Here is an 18,607-nt window from a genome sequence, read left to right as displayed (position 1 = left end):
AAAAGACAAGAGTGGTATTATTCAGTCATGGTCAGCAGGGTTGACACAACTGTCCTTAATTGTGAGTAAAAAGAAGCACATAAATTTGTAGTGGTCATTTCACTCAAATATAAGGAGTACATGTTAAATCTGATTATTTTTGACACCAGCATGTGGATTATGGAATGCGTCCATTAAACATTCAATGGTTTTACTGTTGATGACAACTTCGCACGTGTTAGCTTGACCTCTGTACCGGGGTTAAGAGTCCCCAGAGTATGCTACTGCAAATTGAATTTAATAGTCTTCAAATGCATTGACGTCCAGTTGGAAATCAAATTCCCGCGGTGGTGAAGCATACTTGTGGGCGATTCAATAACACACACCAAAGTGTTTTTTTTAACAGAATTCGATTCCAGCTGCTGTATGTTCAGTTCTAAACGTCCACAATAACTTAGTTTGGGTAATGGCAAACCCTATACCTGTACAAATAAGTCCACAGACACCATTCCCACTTTATATTCCTCGAGTTTGAACAGAAAATGGCCGACCGGGCTAGGCAGGGTGGGTAAAGTACCTGCCTAGCAAACCAAAGGTCGCGGGTTCGAATCAAAGTACTGCAAAAAAAAAAAAAGGAAATGTAACTGCCCCTTCACCCCCCCCCCCCGAACATGGTGTGCATTACGTTGTAAATGCCGTCAGTGTTAACTCAGTCTTGGCTGAAATGTATTATTCTCGATGCGTGCTCTTCCTACGTTATGGACTGAAAAATACCATTTCATTGCAAACTTTGATAAGGCGGCACATGTCTAAATTTTTATAAGATTACGCACTTACTGAAATTCATCGTAGAGTGGATTTCGGGCTGGCACCATCATATTCTGATCCCCAAGAATCGTTGTGCTGGATGAGAGTTCACTTGCTGCACGTGCTATTGTATTTTCCAGATAAACTCTGACCCTCTTCTGAAGAATCGTTTCTGTAGGGACTAGAATCAGAAGCGGATCTCCTTCCACCAAAGGCCGATGCCGACCCGTCGCCTTTGTCCTTAGTAATATAGGAAACGGTTTCCATTCCTCTGAGGGCTAGATGCATGTGGGGATCAGGAATGCTAATTTCTTCATCTAGAGGGACGCTCATTTGTAGAACCTAAACAAAAATTAAATGAGTAGTAACAGGGGCATGTGATCCAAGAAAGCATCAGCATAAAAAAAAATTCACATAGCCATTCTCTCTAAAAGAATGTCCAGTTCCTCCTTGAATTTAAGCTATCAACTTCCACAACGACAGATGGAAGTTTGTTCCAGTAATTAAACATCTTATCAACGATATTTGACCATACCATATAGGAAGAACTTTTGGTTCTTTAATCAATACCACAAATACTCACTCAATGAAGGTACCATTCGTATTCGAAAGCCAACCCAATCAATGCTGTTAGTAGGTAGTCTTAGAATTGCGAATGTTTTGTAAAAATAATTTGTACACTCAGATTGCAGCAGAATCTATGCCATCGACTCTTTCTAAAAAATTAGAGGATGATGTTTTCTTATAAGAAAACAGTTTAAATTTCAGGAAAGCCCAAATATTCGTTTTTAAATGATACATAAACATATTTCAGTGTACACGAATAAAAAAAAAACTTTTATTGGAACACAGCCACGCATTGTCTATGGCTCCTTTCGCGCTACCTATCTGTGTGAATATACGAAATATTTTCCCATTAGCAGAACGTATTCTAAAATATATAAGTACCTACATAATATCCTCTTGGTCAGCAAAGCCTAAAATATTTACTATCTGGCCCTTTACAGAAAAAGTTAGGTCGATCCCTGCTTTGAAGTTGAAAAATATGTACTTAATGAAAAACAAACCTTGCGAACCTACAGGCGGTTCTAGTGGGAAAATCATGTTTAACAAATCTGGTTAGCTATTTTTACATTGTTTATTTAGATTTGAGCAAAGCATTTGATTCAATTCCACACGAGTGGAACCTCGGGAAAAACCCTTGATAGATAGCGGGAGGTAGAGGGGTGTGATAAATGATTATTCTTCAGATTGGGACCACACTTGGTTTAGATTTTCTTAAATAGCATCGATGAAGAGATATAGAGCGTAATATCTAAATTCGGTAGAGTATTAATGATCAACGCTAAGCCGACTTCGGGGATGGTCAGAAAAGTGGCAGCTATGCTTTAATTCAGCAAAATCTTACACCTGGGGAACGACAACCCCAAAATAACTTGACAGTTACGATATGGTTAGACATAAATTTCTCGGAGCATTGTAGACAGGCCCATTGTGTCCTATCGACCATTTACTAGTAGATAAAGATGTCATAATTCCACTACATAATGCTATTGTTAGACCACACTTGGAATACTTTGTTCAAGTATGGAGACAGCACTTTATTATTATTTTATTTTTTTTAAAACGTACAGCTTCTTGAAAGGGTCCGAAGACTTCATTGGGGCGTTTAAGGCAAAAGTAAAATGAGGACGAAACTGTCACGGTTATAATTGATTCTAGAACTAGGGTGCCTAAAAGCAGGCGCCTCCGTAGCCAGGAGCAGCAGTGCTTAGCACACGCTTCTTGATTAGATCGGGGTTCGAGCCCGTGACCACCGCATATCCCCTTAGTTGCTAATGCTCCTAAAAACAAAATAACAACGGCCTAAAAGCGAGGGAAATTTCCCAAATGGGAGCGCAATTAAGGGTTTTCGAGGAGAATGGCACAGAATTAGGACCCAGGGAAAAATAAACTAAGTTACGTTTTTCTTTATGTTCGACGCTCGAAATTTTATAGACGAGTTGTATTTGTATAAACTCAGTGTTCCTTATAGACTATTGTAACTCAGAAGAGAGGTGTTTGAATATTGAGATTGCAGGGGCATTTTCCGGAGATGGAATTTAATTGGTGTGTACCAGTGAGTTTTACTAACTGTGAATACCCCTTTTGTAAAGCGTAGAAATGTTTAATGTTACTCGAGGAGAAAATTTATGAGTTGACTGATGAGAATGTATGATTAATGCCTAACAATATTATTATATTAACGGGTGTCTGGAGTAAAATTGTTTTCCGAAAGGCCATGGAATCTTTTCAGCAGTCAAGGCCCCCTAACACAATTAAAATAAAGTAGCACAGTAGACATCACACGGTAGTACTTGTGTGAATTGTTACAGGTAAACCTAAAGTTGGCTTTAATCAGCCAGTACAAAAGCAACACCCATAGATTTAATGCCAAAGCTCGAGTGTCTAAATGAATTGTGCAATAGCAGGGAAATCAACGAAATGTAAAGACTTCAAGATGCTATACAGTGCAATGGTTATTTTAATCACTCAAAGCAACAAAGAATTATTACGCTCCTTATTGCGGACCACATTCATAAACTCAAAAGAATCTGACAAGGTAAAACTATTACTTTAATTGCACGACTCCCAACACGAATCGAAATTGTTCTAGTAATCCGCATATCTTGGAAGAATTAAAACTTCGTGCTTGCATTCGATACAAACAGTATTGTTTCCTTTTTGAATCGGACCAGTAGCATAGCTTGCTTTCTCTGTCTTATAATAAATCCGTAACCACTCATCGGATCATCCATTTTCTTCAATATAATAGTAAGAGGAATGTTTATGTATAAAAATTTGTAATTCTTATACACAAAATATAAAAACATTTTCGATATCTTGATAGACAGATGCAGTTATTAATAATGGAAATAACTATTTCCACACTCCCACCTACAGATCTACGACAATTTTGGCTCTAGCCTAATCCGGCTTCATTTTTCCCCCGGTATTCGATGGGTTTGAGGTCCGTCTCTGAGCCACCCACTTCATCTTTTCTACCTTACCGTCCAGTAAAGCAGTCTTGTATGACGTTGTTGTGCATACAATAAGAGTCCGTTTCTACAGGGCTACTGCATTCTAGACTACAGAAATTGTCCAAGTAGCTCATGGGTATCATGGTTTCAGACATTAAAGACCGAACCAGTCCTCAATCACCAAGTTGATGTGATCGAAACGATACACTCCAGGCAATTTCCATAACTAAAAATCGCATAGCGAGATTCGTGACTCCATAGCACCTTCTTCCACTATCGTTTCAGAAACAGCAAGCGCCGTTTCTTAAGTGTAGCTGGTCCACCATCGAAATGTTTTCCGTAGACGGCGTGCATCAGGCACGAACTACTCCGCTTTAGTTTTCTTAGGCCGTCCAGACATTTTTCGTTGCGCACAAAGGTCACCAACCCATACTGGTTTCTAATGTGCTGCTGCATGAGCGTACCCACGCAATTTATAGTGATACAAATATCTGAACTAATGTTTTAAGATCTAGATCTTAAAATTATAGAGGAGTGAGAATTTTTAATTGGAAAGAAAAACTGTTCTTTGATATGGACATAACTAATTGTGAGATCTCGATGGAAAGGCAGTATGGAATTACAGTTAAGGCCTCGCAACTAGAAACGGGGCGCAAGGGCAGAATCCGTATGTAATAAAAAAGAGGGAGAGACCCAGTGCCGATCTAATAATTGGATTGCTATAAGTAGTGAAAGTGCGTGATAGGGCTAATCTTCGCAATGCATAGAATGTCTTGTAGAGATTTAGGAGATATTCGAGACGAAAATAGCAGACAGAAACTTAAAGTCGTAGCAGGTGGCTATATTTAAAAATTAAATGAAACCAGAAAACTTTCTGTGGGAGACGGGCGAAACCATGCGGAAAAATACCACTTAAACAAAAAGGTATACCCATTCAGAATTGTCGCGAAATGGAAAAAGGGGCGGACGGTGCGAAAGAAGAAAAGAGAGTCGTGTCAAAATGTAAGGGAGGGTACAAAGAAAAATGGTGAAGAGTTGAAGTGATGAAAGGCAACTGAGTTTCCGTTGTGGCTGTTTCCTATAGTGCAAGGAAGGAGTTTCGCCCAAAAAGTAGTCTAATTCGAGTAGTGTGAAAGAGGCAGACAGCCATTACGGGACTGTCGTAGCCCAAGTATTGAAAGGGAAGGCGAGGGATGCCACAAGAAGGAAGCTGGAGACCTTCATGCAGAAGAAGCAAGTGCATTGTTTAATTATGCTTTGTATAAGTTAAGATAGGAAAGGACTGTTAGCACGATGGAAAGTGAATTGTAATGTAACAGATTTAATAAAAGCGAAAGTTAACACAACCATAGAGATGGGGTAAGGATAGGGAGAAAACAGTCAATATAACTACTAGTGTGTGAAGGATGGAGGAAACAGCTGTGTCTCATATTAGGGAAATTGCTTAGAGATGCATTGGATATGTACGAACGTTAATTTGAAGACGAAATGCACAAGGCATAATTCTTATGCGTTTTGGTAATTAGCAATATAATATCGGTGTAGATGCACCATTTTGAACTACATGAGTAGCGTAGAAGGCATAGTTTTAATTGTATCTCTGAAGATGACCACAATATGAGATACAATTAAAACGATGCCTTCTACGCTACTCATGTAGTTCAAAATGGTGTATCTACACCGATATTATATAGAACGTTAATGTAGACGATGAATAACATGTTATGAGTGTCTCTATTCTGTGGAAGAACAAAGGTATATAAAGAGTCTCAGTGTATTGAAATAAAGATAAGGTAATAGGAGTAACTCTGAAAATTATACATGTGAAAGGAGATGTTTGTGCTAGTAGTATTTCTCGATAATATTGTTAAGAACGTTAATTACTCTGTAATGTAATAGTAGTTGAAGATTTATGTGCTGAATATAACATAAAACCGATGAGCCAAAACATTATGACCAGCGAGTCGGTGTGCGTCGTTTACCTGGGGAAGTGATGGCGCCTGGATGCGCTGTGGGACGAAAACAAGCCGGTGTCGATGTTATGCTGGGTCCAGTCATCCATGTGCCAGGCACTCCGACATCTACCACCCACCTAAACATCATTGCTGACCAGGTACACCCTTTTATGGCAACGGTCTTGCCCTTTTTCAGCAAAATAATGCGCCATGCCACAACGCCCGGATTGTTCGTGACTGGTTTGCAGAACATGAGGAAGATTTACAAATATTGATTGCCCTGGCCTCCAAATTCTCCAGACATCAATCCCATCCAGCATCTGTGGTTTGTGTTGGAACAGCAAGAGCAACACTAATTAACGGAGCTCAGTATAAGATGTTGATTCACAAGTGATATACACCGATGAACCAAAACATTATGACCACCCACCTAATATGACGTTGGTCCTCCACGTGCAGCGAAAACAGTTCGTACCTTACAGGAGGTAAAGGATCTGCTGGTTACGTGTTGGTACCATATATCACAAGACGCATTCAGAAATCTTGTAGCGTCCATGCCTCGCCGGGTACGAGCTGTTTTGGCTGCACGTGGAGGATCAGCATCATATTAGGTAGGTGGTCATAATGTTTTGGCTCATCGGTGTGTATCAATTGAAATATCATTTGTGGATCAATACTGTGTTCGGTAAGAAGGGGAAAAATGATAACAGTGAGAAGCTAGCTTGCGAGTTTAAGAAAGGGAGAAGAATTTGTGTACTGTATAAATATATCTCTGTGGAATATAATTGTAACTATGGTAATACAGTGAGTTCCAAGTAAAACCAATGTTGATTGTGTATGCCAGAATTATGAGTAGTGAAGTTTACTAGTACACTTAATATGCTGTAATAAATTGTTTGATTGTTATTCTGCGTCGATTTACTACAAGATACATACACTTCGCCTGCTTAGAGAAAGGCATCTGAATATATATAATCCTTGAAACTGATTAAAGGAAATATAATACCCTTAAATCTCTATAAGTATAGAAAAGTGGACCTTGGTGGTGAGGGTGCCAATATCAAAATCGAAAGGTACCAGGGTGAATTCCCACAATATGCGCACTGAAAACATTTGGCGCATTACACAATATTCATGGAGGGTCATCTGAATACTTTAGCAAGTACGCAGTATCACCAAAGCAGAATAACATCCTGCAAAATAACCCTGCAAGTCGACAACGTCTACTCAAAGTTTATTTATAATAGAAAACCACCACCACCACTCCAAACCTCTCTTTAAAAGAGAGATTTGGAGTAGTGGAGTGTTTCATTCATTTTGAATGCGAACATGAACCAGGCTCTTATTAATGAATAAAAAAGGTCTCCCACCTGGCGTTTTAATACCGGCAAATTTTAAAACTACAGAATTCCTTGCTAGATCAAGGGGGGCGATCTCAGACCTATTTCACCTTCATTTTTTGAATAGTTAACTGAAATCATTAGTCATAAAACTTCATCCTTACTTTCCACAAGATAACGTGAAATAAACGTGAGTGCAACAGGTTATTAACGAACTTCGGAAAATTTGCGATGTCCACTTTTCTAACCCGATGTATTCGGTTAGTTAAGCCATAGCAGCACTTCGTAACACATTTACCTTATCTTAATGTAAGGGAACTTACTTAAAAATGAATCCATCCGTGCAAGTGTGATAATTGAGATCCCAGTGAATCGATTCATGAAATTTTAAATATATAAGCATAGCCTATCCATATACTGTAGCTGAAGTACCGGATTTCGGGCAATATCGGTGAAAGCATAGAAGTAATTGAGTTTTGCTCTTTTTGTTATAAATCAAGAATTACTATTTGCTAACACGTCTGAAGGGTATCGCACTTAGTACACCAGCTTATTGAAAATTAGCCCCAAATGCACGCTAGAACCATATCATTCTTTAATTTAAATGATAAGTGCATACCATGAAAAAGTACCAGTAAAAAGACTGAACACGCTTCAGCAAACCCTAAGTATAAACTCCACTGTATTTTAAATATTCTATAATTAACTTATTAGTATAAAACAGAACTACGATGCTCAATATGGTCTACGTTGTATTTCAATATTTGTAGAAGAATAAGAGAAATTGACCTCAATATGATACGTAGAACGCTTCCTAATGAACTAATTAGGAATAAAATTTCTTAATTTTATTATTGTAATCATTTTGCGTTAGTCTTATATTCGTTTATTTGTTGGAGTGTCATTAAGAAGTGTTCTACGTATCATATTGAGGTAAATTTTTCTTATTCTTCTACAAATAATTAACTTATATTTATGAAGAGTTTCCACCAAATGCATTTTCATATGAGGTTAATCATTATACAATACGCACCTGTGTTTCGTATTCCTTTAGACTTGGTTCTACAAAAACTGGTTCGTATCTTGGGGCTACGTACAGCCGTTTAATGCGTTCCCTATATGCCACATACCTGTAGATTAAAAAAAAGAAATGTTAACACTATGCGAATTTACTACGAATATATTATTATTGTCATTGTGGCATCACACCAGTCTCCTTAATTCAACTATATACTTTCAGAATATTTTCAATCCCAATCACACTTAAGAAATAAAAATGGTAAAATCCAGTCAGAAGTAAATAGAGAACGAGCCGGCAATTTCACTATGAGTGTGTATTTCTTTAGTGCGGGGGTGTTTCCATGCTCTAAACTAACCATGAAACTGACAAAACACACACACGTTTGCAATTGCCGGAGCATTCGCCATTTATTTCTGTCCCTTTACAATGTACAATAATTAGTATCACAAATCTTTAAACACTCACTTCGAAGTACCCAGTATTTGTCCTCATCTGCTATCTATCCCCCCCCCCCATATTTACGGCTCCAAGTGATATCTCTGGTTGCCTCTTATGACTCAGAAAATATTACTGTATTACACTGAACCCAACGATGTACTTAACCGCGGAATGTTCTAGTAAGAGAACTACTCTGACTTTATTCTTTATCAATGAAAAGACAAAAAGCATTTGGCCTTAAAACATTAATAGGCAAAAAGTATGACCCAATTCTATTCTTTAAGAAAGATTTAAGGCCAAGGTGGCCTAGTTTAAACTATATAATCACTTTATTGCCAAACTAAAATAAAAATGCTAGTTTCGGCCCGGCACAATATTATAGGAAAGGTAGGGAGAGGAGAGAGAAGTTAAACAACCAAAAAAAATTCAGGATAAAACACGATATAACTCAATCTTTCATTGTATAATGGTCCAAGAATTCATGGAATCAAGTCCGACAGGAAGATCAAACACGGATTTTAAAAATCCCACAGTTCCTTGATAGATGGTATTTCCCAACATTATCTAACAAACCACTCATTCCTAATAGTCCCAATTAACCAGACAGCCATTTCAATAGCATATACACACATGTATTCAAATCCAAGAGTTGTTTGAAGGATAAATTAGTCGGGCATAACAAAATACTTCTAGCATACTCTTGTGATCAGACAACTTGGCAACACCCAAAAATTTAATTTAATTCTCACTGTACCAGCGTAATACTTTAACAATTTCGCATTTAGTTATGCCATGGTCACCAATAAAGAAACCGCCAAAGTAAGTGAGAGTAACAAATTAAAGAGCTATACTGTACTTCGAATTTAAGAAAAGAAGAAAGTAACAAATATACAAGGCCGTTAATACTTTCTTGAAGAGAAGATTTCCGCTGATCATTAGCCGGTTGTATACTACTTCCATAATGAACTACATCATCTGCATATGAAATTAATCCTTTGTTGGAGAGAAAAAGGCATATAAAACAATAACGCTGAAAAAACACTGCCCTACCGAATCCCGATTTGTTGTAGTCCGAGGCAGTGTGAGAAAAATACAAAAATCATTTCAATAACAATTTGCTTACATGGATAAAAGAATACCAACAAATCTTTAGAATCCCTAAGGGAAGGGGAAGTTCCAAGCGAATCACTGAAGTTATGTAGAAAGAAACTACATGAAAATCAGACTTGAATTCCATATACTGTACTGTAGAATACATTCTGTTGCCAATAGGTAACTATAGACCGTCTACTCGTGCCATACACAATATTCAATTTAATTTGAAAAAAAAAAAGGGGGTACAAACAGAAATTGGCTTATAATCAGAAATACCACTCAGTTTTGAGACAAGAATGACTAATTTTCCAATATAAATTAGCCAGAGAATCAATAAAATAAGAGGCAGTTTTAGGCAGAAATTGTAAATATAATCATAACTTGCCGTCGAAACATCTGTCTCGGGCCCTTATTGACACGAGGCTGTTCTTTCATGCGTCCAATCTGTGATAAGGCAAAAACCTATTGAGTGACACGGGTCTAACAAGTTGAAATAACTGTTGAATTCCAAAAAGATCTATTATGAAAACGCTGGATATGCTCGATTCAAACACTGGAATCCCCTGAAACCCAAACCCGCAGAATTACTAAAAAAAATAAAATCTTTCCGTTCAGCCTGACACTGAATGAATTTCTCAATATCTAATTTTGTTTCCTTCAAAAATCTAGAACACGCTATAGAAAATAAACTGAATAGTAGAAAGGACCTTTTTAAATATTCTGAACATATTCTGTTTCATATTGAAAAGTACAAACAGCATTTGCATACTTCGACATCGTATTACCTATATTAAATGTGACAACCAATCAGCTGCTTCGGTAAATGAGAAGTTATCGAGACAATGCCAAGGAATTGTATCAAAGTAACAGCTAAATCCCAATTAAATTTTTAAGAGTTAAAAAAAAACTTACTAACAAGAACCCGTCTATTTTCAACAAAACTCGGAACAATTACAAATATCTCACATACAATAAAAGATGAGGCAAAACAGAACTGTTTCCAGAATATGCAGATGGGGAAGGCAAATTAAACCAATGACAAATAATTTTGTTACAAAAAATTCTCATACTCAAGTTACAATACAAGAATATTGCGATTAGACAACTTGGAGAGAAAATCATTCGTCAGGTGCATCCTTCTCTCTAATAATTCGTAAAATACCAACTTTACGTGAACATAGCGTTACACGTCTTGCAGCACCGGGGTTACACCCCCAAGCCCCCTCCCCGCGTAATATACTCTGTGCTGCGTTACAAAGTCTGTAAAGGCCAGAGATAAGTGCGTATTATTATGTAGTCTGCCGTGGACAAATTAACAAAAAAGCATACGAAAAGAAGCGATTGAAGTATTTCCTCAGTCAACTATGTTTCGGAACATGCACTAATATTATCAGGACAGTAAAGTAGTGCAGGAAGTTTGTCCTCCATGATAGGCATATTTTTATCAAAAAACCTAAGCAAGCTTCTTTCCAACGTAACATAAGGGCAAGCCAAAGCCTAGAAGAAAACGAGATGGCGGAAATAGTAGGCGTTACTTGAAAGGCTCATCTGAGCTAAGGAATAGCAAGACAATACGATTTCGACTTCACGATTTAAAAAGGTTCTCTTTTCAAAATATGCTAATACATGAAATACTTCATAAAAAAAGATTCATTAATTAACGAAGTTACTAATCGCTAAATATAAAAACTTTCGCTGTCACGATATTACCGCTTACATTAAGGATGCAGAATGAAATTAAGCTAAATAACAATTATGATATCCAATTTTGGAACTTACATTAATTTCAGCAAAATAGAGATTTATTCATAAAAATACAGCTCATTTTGTTCTTTAAGATACTATACTATATTATTGCTCAATTTAAAATGTATTTTACGCGAAATAAACGGATAAAATAACAACCAATTTATAAATTACGAATGTGGAATCTTGTTCGAACTCACCACCTCACCAAGCTTTTTATACAAAACGCTCTTCTGTTTTACAATGTGAAAAAGCATTATCATAACGTGTGTCCACCTACCTGGACCACATGCAGCAGTGGTATATTATTCCTCCAACTCCGAGGACTATTATTATACACGCAAGGGCAATCAACGCAGCCCCTAAGTCACTCACATCAACTTCGCTCTTCACAGGACGCGTTCCACTGTAGTGAACAATTAACGTGTTGCCGCCTGCTGGCTGGACGGGAACATAAGGGACTCGAACTCGTTCAGCATCAGCTTCCAGCATTCGGGAGACTTCGGTCAAAATTCCGGCCTGGACATTGTTATCAAAAACAGTCCTGAAAAGAAACGGATTTTCAGACATTATTTTTTCCTTTCAGAACTTCATGGTGCGTACGATATCAATGGAATGTAACTTCACCGTACTCATTGCTGATAAGAATGAAAGCGCTTTCGGGATTATTTTAAAAATGAATTTCCTGAGAAAAAAAATTAACTTTACGTAACATGCAGCAATTTACACTAATTCAGGCTACGTATTCAAAAGTTATGCTTTCATTAGAAAGCTTAGAGTTTGTTTTAGTAAGTGTAGAAACTACAGTTTTCATAAAATACTGATAGAAAGTGCACACTGCATGAAAATCTAGTTTCGTAGCATTACCTCGTTCAATAACACGCACATTTGACATACTAGTAAGAATGGCTAATGTATGGAAGAAAGTTAACCACGTAACACATTTTCATTTTTCTAGGAAGAAAGTGCGTTTATCCGTATAAAAATCTTCAGTTTTTCATAAAATACTGGTGCAGACTAGTTTCTCAGGTAGCATTACCTCGTTCATTAAGACAACTGTGAGGGGGGCGGTAAGCTGCATGCGCACTTGACATTCTGATAAATGCACGCGGGAAATTAGACACGTAACACAATATATGAATATGCTCTAATTTGCAGATAAAGCTGTTTACCATTATTGTGCGTTAGATGAACAGATATCGAAATCCACCCATTATTACTTGAAAGGCGAATTAAAGGATTTTTAAACAGAATGCTAAGGCTCTCTTTAGAGGTACAGACTTGAGCCTCTGACGTGTTTAAATTAAATACTGGAAAGTATTCATTATCCATATTCAAGTAAAATTTTCAAAATACTCACTTTGCCCAGACATTTTAACAATTATCAGCCATCTGTAAAATGATACCCACGACGATACGAAGTATAAAACTCAATAACCAGCAAGAAAATACACTTTCTTAAGTCTCTTAGTGTTAACTTCGAGTCGGTGTTTCACACTAGGTAAAGCGACTCGAAGTTAACATCCAAGTGCTGAAGATACGTCAGTTGAAATGGATGACAACAAGGTATTGTGGGAAGTTTAATAATTTACTTTACCAAAAGATGGCGCCTTTATATTAAGGTTCCGAAACAATCAATTGCTGAGAGAACAGGACCTAATTTAAATATTTATCTCAGAGAAGCATGGAGCTACCCTCCCGCGTAGGGTAGTTCCCGCACGGTTCCTTGAAAATCCAATACACCCAAAAAACGGGTGTATTGAATTTTCAAGAAATTTGTCTTCGGGTCTCTGTCTCGTGTGTGTTCTACGGCCGGTTTTGGGTCTGTGAGGGGAAACCGGAGTACCCGGAGAAAACCCTCACGTCCACGGCCTGAGACCGACTAACTCAGCACCGAGTGGAGAAAGGCAGGATAAACTTCCTTAATGCCTTCGGCGAGATTCGAACTCAGGTTTCTCCACTCGGCGAACAAGCACGTAACAACTGTGCTACCGTGGACCGCACAACTATAGCGTTGCTATAAATACTTTTGTCTTTGAAAAAGTGGTGAAATCTCTCGTTCCGCCTTATTCTATTTCCTCTAAGGCTCATGTTAATAATATTTAATTGTTAACTGGATGATAAACATTACTTTCAATCTGATTTAAGCATTACCACGTGGCTTAATATCGGTGCAAAAAACTGATTATAATCAATTAATCGGATTATTTTTTATTATAATCGGTGCAGCGAACCATTGCACCGATAGTGTCCTTATATGAACGAAATGATTGTAAACAGTCATTACAATATTAAAACGTAATATGAAAATGGCAAATACTGGAAGCATCATTAAAATGATTAGAATATGAAACAATTAAAATTTATATCAGGGGAATGTAAATCTGCAGTGTACTGATTGCCGATAAGAATGAAAGCGCTTTCTTTCTGCAGTAATGTAAAGATTAATTGCCTGAGAAAAAAGGATCAAAACCCAGTGGAATTATGCAAGACTTATGCCACTGAAAAATAAAGCAAAATCAATGATTAAATTAATAATTAATCGTTTTTCAGAAAGATTGGCAGTAAGGCAACATTCCAACTAGGAGGCGATTAGCAAGTTAAGACAAATAAGAATTATCTTATAATAGTACTTTGCTTTTTCTTTAAAAGTTAGAATGTTGAAGGGTTTTTTTTTTTTTTTTTTTTTCAACGGAGGTGTATTACAAGGAAGTACAGTCTGTAATCCAGGATTACGAAGGTATTGTTTTCCTTTTGCTTAAGATGTGGGGAAATTTTCACAATTATCTACTGGAATCATTTATTATTATTATTTCTTCCTGATGGGGGGTTCCACCCCCTGACTCCACCTCTAAACAGAGGTGGAGTCAAAACAGAGCGTGCATAATTACTGTTCGCAGCCACACGTTTTATGTTAAAATAAAAAAATCCTTACATTTGAATTGGCGGATGCAAAGATATTGAAAATCTCCACAAGGTAGTGCTCCAACTATTCGTCAGTTCACTTTTTTGCCGGATAATAACGTTGCTGGTGTAATTTGTTAAATAGATGTTTCCTTACAGGTACAACTTAGCTTCAGAATTATTTCACGAAAACGAGAGACAAGATCTTCTGTATCCATTCCAGTTAACACTATGAGTTCGTTTAGATATATAAATAATCATTATTTTTCTACAATAATAAAATATATATTGGCAGGAGGAAAATTCCTATGTTCTGAAATATATAATGAAAACGACATATATGTTCACATTATATTTTTATCAGAAATTCTAAATAATTACATAAATTCTCTTTATTTATCCTACAGTAACAGGTATTTGTAATTTGTCATGTTCAGGCTTAACGCAGAATTCTGTCAAACTCATTGCGCTGTGTATGATATCGCGACTGCCAATACAGTGAAAGTGAATAGAAAGTCGTAATTTTTCCTGTTACCGGTGATAAAAAATCGATTGCTAACCTGAACTGCATGGCAAAAGTTTTACATTTACATTTTATAAAAATAATATCAAGGAAATCAGAAGATATGCAAGATTTTGTAGTATCATTGGGTAAATAAAAAAGTACTGATGAAATCTCTAGTGCGTACATTATTTCGACATATTTATGTAAAAGAAACTATCAGCGCTATGAAAAACTTTCCGTGTATAAGGCGATTGATGAAATCATATGACGTTCGTCACCTTGTTTACAGTTTTGTTTATGACTGAAATTACAGTCAACATCAAGCATACAGCACTATCACGCTTAATAATTTGATATGCCATCATCAATATCGTTAATAAATATTGAAAAACAGTAAAGGACCCAGCACTGCACTGAAGCCTTGAAATAGAGAGAGAGAGAGAGAGAGAGAGATATTCTTAATAATATTAGTCCGTGAAGAGCAGGGACCATTCATGAGCATTCTCTGTCTCTTGACACTCAAACGTCCCTTTAACCATAGCAATGACTTGCCTCTGATTCTATGCTGCTACAATTTGCAGGTGGAATAGAATCAACAGCTGCACTGAAATAAAAGTATGAGATGTCGAAATTATTTTTTTAATCCAGTTCCTTTGTTACTGATTCACAGTAACTAATCAGATCGGTTAAACAAGATTTCTTCTTAACAAATCCGCAATGTGATTGCTGTATAACTGCATTACTTCTTTAATTAGTGACTTCGTTATTTTTCCTAGAATACAGGTCAAGCTATCAAATAATTGTAGTCTATAATTGGTTACTTCGCTCTTTCAACTGCCCCCCCCCCCGAACCTTGGAGAACAGGAAAGACATTTGCACATCTCCGACCTCTAGGAAATTCCCATGAATTTCCTAGAGGACTCATCCATAATTATGGCTAGAAGATTTGCGTTGTCACCCTTGTTGCTCCTTTCAGTATAATTGGATAGATTACATCAGTCTAGAGTAAAAACTTCATTGTAACTATTCGCACAGTATTTTTTCTACTTTCCTGCTACATGATTTTCTCATAAAACCTTTAACTGCCAGTTATAATTAAGCATGCTTCTGGTATCCCAACTCTAAATCTTCTCCCTATATGAAAAATGTTTATTCATTTTATCGGAAACGTGCACAGGCACAGTTATGTCATTCATAGCAGCTATGTCATTCATATCTAGTGGGCGAATGTAGTTCACACCTTTCCTTCTACTGTTAAAATAAACAAAGAATTGTTTGCTACTTTTCTTTGCATTCTAAGTCAAAAACGTAGTTAGCCTTAAATTACCTTGGTAGCACACTAGTTTTTACATGCTGCAGGTTTTCGTGTCTCCTGATAATTTATATTCATCCCATTTTTTTGTTCTCTGCTCGTCTCATCAATTCATTTGACATCCATTTAAGTCTGAATCTGGAACAATATCTCTTATTTGATGCAAGAAGGTTAGTATCCTCAAGGATTACTCCCTGAAGACTTCCCATTTAGAATTTGCATTTGTTAACATCAGTTGGCCCTACTGAGAATTTAAAACTGTCTAAGACCATTATAATCATATTCGTGACAGCAAAATCCCTTCCCCTTTACCTTTGGCAACAATTAAAATATTTAAATAAATCCACTATCATTTAAATAAATCCTATATCAGTACACTATGACCACTGCTATCTAGTGGTTCCTTTAACCGAAGATACTTAATGCAAGAAGAGTTATAGGTGATAATCAGATCAAGAGAAATACTCTCTCTTGTTGCCTCTCTAATATGGTGGTGTAGTAAACAGTCATCCAATAAATCCAGAAATGTGTTACCGCTGCGTGAGTGACCAACTCACGTTCAGGTCAATATCTGGAAAGTTAAAATCGCCCTTAATAGACATTCTGTCTATTTAGCCCACTCCGTTTGTCTGTACATCTCTTCATTACTCTTCTTCTTACTCTCATTTTCGTTTTCTTCAGTGTTCATGTCACACCAAACTGGCAACCATGCAACTTGGTGCACTGGCTTTAAAGTCTGTGCTTCTTACTGAAGGTCATGATTCCTCCCTATGACTCCCTTCTCAAAGTAATTACAAAGGAATATATGAAAATTGTGCAACACTTACGATTGAATTTTTGGATCGTCAGATCTGAGAATATGCAGTGTTCCTGGATCGATGACATAGAACCAGAGGTCGCTCCTGAAAATTAGTTAAATATGTTAATTATCTAGATAAACCAAATATTAAAAGTGTCATTTATATAAAATTTGTAACAATTCAACCCAATTAAAAACCATGTGATACCTTTAAACAGTCTTAGTAATAAATTTCTTTTTATATTCTGTACGGCCATCCCTTGACCACAAGATTAGCAGCTTCATTGTGACTACTTAAGGAAGCGGATATATCAGCGTCACAGTTAACGGACCAAGATTTACAACTATTAAAGGCACTTTTAATAACGATATTTAATTGTCAAATAAGCATATGTTGGCAATTCCATCATTACATACTTTGTCTACTGTTTTTACAACGCACGAAGTTAGCACATGTTTCAAACACCATACATTTTACCCTTTTTTTTATTATTCACCTCAACTTCATTAGTCGCTTATCCGCCAGTTTATAGCTCACGAGGATAACAAGTGGTTATAATAATCGTCCTCCCACACCACATGGAAAAGACAGAAGTTCTAATACCATTAATAAAGCGAGTACTTTTCATGGGTTTCTTTCAGGTGGCTGTGCTCTTCGGTCTCAAGCGAGGGCTGCATAATATATATATGACTTCATGAACTCGGAGTTTTCGTCTAGTAAATAGCAAACCGACCGAAGGATCACGCAATTTCAGTCACGATATACTAAAGCCTCATGGCCATAATTTATTTGGTGTTTAATATATTTTCTTGAATATATTGTGCTTTTTTCGCAATATTAAATAAATAAATAAATATAATCTTCATCGTGGAAGGAAAACCCACACAAGAATTAATAAGAGAATACATAATGCGACAGTACGTTAATCTAATATGAATGACAAATAAACATTATGTTAATAAGATAACAATACTAATTGCAGACATACAGTATACATGTATATCATGGGTCAACATAGACAGTTGTTACGTTGATTAAGGCGGAGAGGTCTCTATGGCTCTGTCTGTATATTTTCGCTTTCACAAATTTGTGCGCTCGGCATCTGTTTTCTGAACGTGTCAAGCGGATGGAATTTAGTTCGGAAGGAATCTGTCAGCTAGGGCATGTGTGACGGACGAGCATCGTAGTGGATCTGAGCCAAGGTTGTGAGATCCCCAGGGGTAAAAGTCCCAGACGAGGTTGGGAGATAGATCCTATTATCATTTTGGCTGTAAATATGATCCTCCTTTCATTAATAAAGTACATTCCTCTAACTGGCAACGGGTCTACTAGTTCAGTGGTATTGATCCCAGGATTGTGATGGAATTTGGCATTGGCCCTACTGAAACCAGTATTCTTCAGCGTAAATTCTCTTCATGTTAATGGGAGCTGCCCAGGCCCTCCCAAATTTCAGAACCATACCAGTTTGGTGGATATATTGAAGTTACTATGAAATTTGTGAGGATGGAAGGGTACCAAACGTGGAGAAATTGCTGCTTGGCGACCCACCCACGTACGCTGAGAGAGAGAGAGAGAGAGCGAGAGAGAGAGCTCAGAGGTTGCATGTCAATATGGCTCCTGATCGTCATTTTGACATTAAAGACGATGTAGGCTTGGACAGTGGGAATTCTGGTTCCTTCAAGGAG

The 18,607-nt window shown here is 37.0% G+C and overlaps 1 protein-coding gene across 1 annotated transcript in view; it reads right to left on the bottom strand.

Annotated features, from left to right (window-relative positions):
- Positions 1 to 849: 849 nt before the first annotated feature.
- Cad99C (cadherin 99C) overlaps positions 850 to 18,607 on the bottom strand; it is a 318,171-nt gene continuing 300,413 nt past the window's right edge. Inside the window, exons 32-35 of the mRNA XM_090378857.1 lie at positions 16,950 to 17,024; positions 11,682 to 11,945; positions 8,135 to 8,231; positions 850 to 1,128 (exon numbers count right to left, since the gene is read on the bottom strand). Of these exons, the coding sequence (XP_090234983.1) occupies positions 895 to 1,128; positions 8,135 to 8,231; positions 11,682 to 11,945; positions 16,950 to 17,024 (670 nt within the window). The 3' untranslated portion in view covers positions 850 to 894. The remainder of the gene's footprint in view (positions 1,129 to 8,134; positions 8,232 to 11,681; positions 11,946 to 16,949; positions 17,025 to 18,607) is intronic.

The sequence above is a fragment of the Mastigoproctus giganteus genome, chromosome 8, assembly GCF_048544385.1.
Source record: "Mastigoproctus giganteus isolate SK-2022 chromosome 8, ASM4854438v1, whole genome shotgun sequence".
NCBI classification, from domain to species: domain Eukaryota; kingdom Metazoa; phylum Arthropoda; class Arachnida; order Uropygi; family Thelyphonidae; genus Mastigoproctus; species Mastigoproctus giganteus.
Note: the sequence above shows the minus strand (reverse complement) of the source record. Positions and strands in the feature narration are given on the sequence as shown.